Source organism: Limulus polyphemus, unplaced genomic scaffold (assembly GCF_000517525.1).
Source record: "Limulus polyphemus unplaced genomic scaffold, Limulus_polyphemus-2.1.2 Scaffold8950, whole genome shotgun sequence".
In the NCBI taxonomy this organism is placed as follows: Eukaryota; Metazoa; Arthropoda; class Merostomata; order Xiphosura; family Limulidae; genus Limulus; species Limulus polyphemus.
In genome coordinates, this window is record NW_013674560.1 from 12,258 (window position 1) to 18,109 (window position 5,852).

The 5,852-nt window shown below is 29.2% G+C and overlaps 1 protein-coding gene across 3 annotated transcripts in view; it reads right to left on the reverse strand.

Annotated features, from left to right (window-relative positions):
• Positions 1-1,705: 1,705 nt before the first annotated feature.
• LOC106475664 (serine/threonine-protein kinase MARK2-like) overlaps positions 1,706-5,852 on the reverse strand; it is a 17,187-nt gene continuing 13,040 nt past the window's right edge. For 2 of the 3 annotated variants that reach the window (XM_022379720.1, XM_022379721.1), the window contains 4 exons: positions 5,261-5,309; positions 2,890-2,955; positions 2,003-2,073; positions 1,706-1,846 (listed from right to left, as the gene is read on the reverse strand). In XM_022379720.1, the coding sequence (XP_022235428.1) occupies positions 1,766-1,846; positions 2,003-2,073; positions 2,890-2,955; positions 5,261-5,309 (267 nt within the window). In that variant the 3' untranslated portion in view covers positions 1,706-1,765. Of the gene's footprint in view, positions 1,850-2,002; positions 2,074-2,889; positions 2,956-5,260; positions 5,310-5,852 lie in introns of all 3 variants that reach the window. The other variant, XM_022379722.1, reaches the window with a different exon arrangement.

A 5,852-nucleotide genomic window follows, 5' to 3' on the forward strand; every position in this document is an offset into this window, starting at 1 on the left:
CGGTAGTTATCTTGCAAGAAGCTTCGATGCACTACTTATAATATTCGTTTCAGCCCTAGCGTGTAATAATCAATTAGCAAACATCACTAACAGCCCAACTCTAGTCTATGTACCTGGCACAGAAAAAAGAACAACTAATAAACTTTAATAAAGTTTCAACAAGTGTTTCCAAAAATTATTTTATGTGAATAAAATTTGTTAACCAATCTACCACTAAGTTTTAGTCGGAGAAAAGGACAATTTTTAATTCTGAAAAAGAAATGTTATTCTTTATCTTTTTCCAAAATCACTTAGTTTTTTATGAACAAGAAAATCTGACATATAGATTTAGAACTCAATTCATAGAATTACAATGTTTTTTTTATACATGTTAAATAAAGGAAATAATAAACATAGAAATCATTCACCGATTATTTAATCACTAAATCAATCTCTAGTGTGTTTGATCATCCCAAGAGAACCATCAGAAAAGAAAAAATTTAAGCAAAAATTTAAGTTAACCTTCTCAACTGAAGATGGGTCTTAAAATAATTTTATATGACCAAAAGAAGTTACCAGTAAAAACTTGAAGAATAAAAAAACAGCAAAAAATTGAATTAAGACATGACACAATGTTTCGACATAGTTAAGACAGCTTCATCAGTTTGCAAAACATTGCATCTTGTTTAAATGCTATTTTAATAATCATTTTAGCTTGTATGTAGTTTACATAAGAAATACTGTAGTCCCTGGCGGATATTACCCCTCACAATAAATACTTCCTTTTAAATAAGACTTTTTTTTCTGTGCTCAGAATAATTTTACATTGATCTGATCTCCCACATCCAGTAAAGTGTTGTTGTGAAGAAGTCAGCTCAGTGTTGATATAGAAACGTAATGTGGACATTGATATAGACCAAAGTTGCGACGAAAGCAACAAAATAAAAGATACATGGAAATTATAGAATTTTTAGTCAACTTAAAATTGTTTTAATGCACCATATTACATTTAATGTAGTATTTGTATTCACAGAGGATTGCCTTATTAGTTATTGGATAGAGTCTAGCAATAATTTAGTTCACATTTTTATTCTTATTATTTACTAGTTCTTTTAAGTTTGCAGAATGGTCCCTTTTCAGAACTTGGATCAAAGGATCCAAGTTTCAAGGTGAAATTTTGGTTAAGGGTTGGGCTGTTTTGTTCAATTAAGATATGTAGCTTCTGATGTTAGGTTCTTTGTTTAAAATTACAGTGTTTTGTATAGATATACTGTGGATTTTTTGAGTTGCAATGGTAGTAAATATGGAATGTTTTTTTATTATGTTTGATGAATCTGGTTTTCCTGATATAGAATTCTGGACATTTATTGCATGTTATTTTATAAATTGATACAAAAACGTGCATTAACAATGAAATGCTTTTTGATATAATAACTGCCAGACTCGTGAACATTCAAAGTAACTCTGTCAAATGTGCAAACAAACAAAGATGGACGATTTTTTTTATGAAATAAATTTTGAGTCAATTTGTAATATTTTATATGTAATAAAAATGTGATATATGGATGTTTATGAAATAAATGTGCTCGAAGAATAAACTATTTTACAAAATAAACAAAGAAGATAATTTAAAGTTATCTTAATTGTTCTGTTATCCATCATAACTATTATTATACAGTGTGCCAATCTGCTAAGTTATCTGACACATATACAGTATACAAACCATTATGCTCAACCTCTGGGAATAGCAACAGGCACAGCTTGAGCTTGGTCATTTGTTATCTTGTTATTGATCCTTTGAACAAAGACTTCCTGTCAGATGTGACATTTTTATCATGGCAGATAGGTCAGTCGTATCTAAGAGGGACTACTGTACCTCAAACATAAATTTCAAAACAAAAAAAATGATAAAAGTAAATATCAAGTTAAGTGAAAATAAACAAGTATACTAAGAATTCCCCATAAACACCTATACACAAATGATTTTTCTAAAGCTGACTGGACAAAAAAAAATTACACATACTTGTCTAAACTTTGCTCTAGCCTCTTTTTCTTTCATTCTCCCATGTGCAACTAAATAATCAAAGACCTCACCTGAAATTAAAAGTTACCCAATTACTTTACAACTCAGGAAAATTACACTAACAGGATTAGGCATTATAAAATATGGTCATTAAGCTACACCACTGCATTTTGAAAATTTTCCACTAAATAATGAGGATAACGCCAACTCTGCAATCTGTCAATTACTTCTTTTTTACCTAATGATTTATTGTGTTATAATAATGTTATCTATGAACCTTTCCTGTGCAGATCTGTATGCCATCTTTATTTCACATTTTAATAACAAAATCATAACAGCTAAAACCACTTGTTTAAATTTTCCTGAAATGAAAGAGATAACTTCAGAAAAGTAACTGAAAGGCAATATAAATAGTAAAAAGAAACTTCACTATATAAAAACACCAATCATTGCCCATCTTACCAAACATCTTTTACTCAATCTAAATAATGAAATCCACAGATGGTTTAGAATTAGATAAGAATTGCCAATGACAATAAAAAAATGTCAAGTTCAATCTATGTTAGCACTCCGTATATTGCAGATTAACTATTATGGGAAGATATAATTACTGTTGATTATCAGTGAATTAACATTATGTATGCAAAATAACAAAATCTGAATTAACAGACTTTATTAAAAACTGCAGTTTGAAGATTTGCAATAACAAAGACTGTTCATTCTTATGAGTTTTCTTTCAATAAACAGGTATCCTACTCCTTGCTGAACGAATGAAATATTTTCTCAAAAGGAAATTTCGTGAACAAATTCTATACAGATTACTTATATTATGTTAAGCTTACATACACATTGCTGTAAGATCTTTCATTAATAGAAAAACATTTTACCTCCACTTGCATACTCCATTACAAGGTACAAAGTTTTTTCTGTCTCTATAACTTGAAAAAGTTTCACTAGAAGAAACACATACAAACATTTAGGTCAAATTTACTAACATAAGTTTTAAAATAAATTCAAAAATCACTTTAACATTAACATTTTATTTTAATTTTTTTTTTTATTCTTAACTTCTATATAAAACGGTAGCTACTTTTATTTATCCAAGGAGTCTGGATTGCATATTCACTTTCCAATTCAGAATCATCTTACTTGTTTAATGCTTAGTCAAACTTTTCAATACAACAATTATCATACATGATGGCACAATGCTGTTGTCATCACAATGACTGGCTTCAATTTCAGTTTTTTTATTTGCAAGGTATTTCACACAAAAAAACACTTAACCCATGTGTAATTTTCTAAAACAAAATAACCACAATACTAAATACAATTTCTATGGGCTTTCTCAACTTATTTAGGTCTAAAATATGCATATGTAGTTTATTCTAAACTATATGCTTATCACTTTTTGAATATGCATTCAGACATTTCTGCATATTCAGCTAAGTTTGCCTTTGTTACAACTTTACATTTACTTTAACCTTGCAATAATTTAGCTCCAGTTCATTTTATACACTGTTATTAACACCTTTTAGCTACTTTTTCTTTATTATGGGTTTTATTTTTCATATTTGTGAGTTTCTTTGTGTAAACTCATAAAACCATGTCATATACTGAATGCTCATAACTGATTAGTACTTTTTATACTATTATAAATACTATTACTTTATTGTTTACTTTACATGTAGTTTTATTCAATAAAGTTACATCTATGTGAATTTGTCCATTTGACTAGGATTTATCAATCTAACACATACTGCCTGCAAGAAAGCATAGCTTAAATGGAGTAAGTGAAAATGATAGAATAATGAAAATTCAAGCAAAGGGCATGGAGACTACCACAAATTTATGTGGGTCACAGCTAGTTGTAACTAAATACAGTTGTACAAATATATATGTAAAATTATAAATACATCAAGCTTTGTAATGAAGAGAATAAGGAAAGCTCTAAATGTACCTCATCATTACAATCTTATATTATAAGACATGAGCCTGGGTTAAAAAATATCTATGAACAATATGTCCTGGGGCTAAACCCATAAGGGCCAGAGGTTCAGGGACCACCTAAGGCCACTGGAAACTTTGTATTTCTAGATGCACTATGTAGGCTTATTTTGAGACTTAATTGAGAGGTCATTTACAAATATGAAAGTTGAAATAAAACACTCACAAAACAGCAAAATAGATATTCATTCATTTCACATTAATTTTTTTTTATCTCTTAAAAGGAAGTAAATACAGTAAAGTTACCATGATCTTTTTTTTTAACAGTTGGCACCATCAGTAATCACCTATAGCTTAAGCCTTTTTGGTATAAATCAATGTTACTCAATATCTTGATCAATGTGAGGATACATAGACTAATTAGGCTTAAGTCACGGACATTAATGCTAACTTCAGCACAAGAGATTTACAGTAAAGTATAATGCCTCGCCAATACTAGTAATATGCTATGCAGTAGATCTTGATCTAGAGCCTATAAGGAAACTTTTATTTTTATACGTTACAATCTTTTATTTTGCAGATATACATACTTTTCTGATTAACTCACTCAGAATGCTTTGAATGGGACCTCATTTCCATTGTGATTTAGGTAATAGTTTGTTGATATCAATAAAACTTGTTTCTCAAGCCAAACCCATGTATTTCCTGCACTGTATTTGCATCCTTCCTCTTGACAAATGTGACTGGTGTGGAGCTCATTGTCAATATTTATATTACCATTCAGTACATGCACTCAAGCATTTAAGTTAATTTTGCACCAGTAAGTTGTGCTTAAGTGTTTGGAAGAACAAAAATGGCATCAGTCTAGGAAACTTATTGCATGGAAAACACCCCCAGCATTGTGGCAACTAGTAGTGAAAACACGTCTGCTTATGGAAACAGCCAACTGGTTGCTAGAATACACACCTAATTGTGGTCCATGTTATGAAGTCCTTATAAATAAATCATCATAACTACACAAAGATACACAGTGTATGCAAATGGAAAGTCCCAGACATGATTTCTACCTCATTAATATTTATCACCCACACAAAAACAAAATACACGTGTTCAGCATGAACTGAACCACAGGACTATTATAGTGGCTACTGCACTTGAGAAAATCAATCCATATAAAGTAAATTTTGTAGAATTCTTTAAAATGGCAGAAAAAATTCATGTCTGCATTATATCAAAAAAAATGTTGTAATGTTGGAATTTGTGTGAATATTAGATTAACTGAGCTGCTATTTTAAAATAATTTATCAACCTTACCTATATTTGGGTGATTCAACATTTTCATTATTTTCATTTCCCTATACAACTGGAAAATGAAAAATAAAAATTAGCATTTCAACAACAATAATAATTAAAAACCGAAAAAATTCCATAGCAGTAAATTTCATTTCAACAAAAAAAAATAGCAGATCATGGCTAGATTACCTTTTGTAGCATTTGAAAATGATATTTGATAAAAGACTATCCAATCCATCATTATAATTTAATAAGTAATAACTAGATCCTCTTTCTTAACCAAATGAAATCTTCAACTCTTCTATTAGTAGTTACTGGACATAGGATCTTTTCTTTATTTTTTTATTATTCTTTAATGTATAAAACTAAATTACAGGTAAGTCATCAAATCTAACACACACAAGATAATTTACATATTCCTATTTACTAAGCTAGAGTAAACTAACAGTCTCAGATACAATGTACTAGCTTATTGACAAATGACCCATCACTCCAATGAGAATTTTAAATTAAGAGCAGAAAAAAAGCTTTATCCTGGAATTTATAATCATAAGGTCATTTTTTGGAAAAAAAAAAATATATATATATATATATATATATATATATATATAAT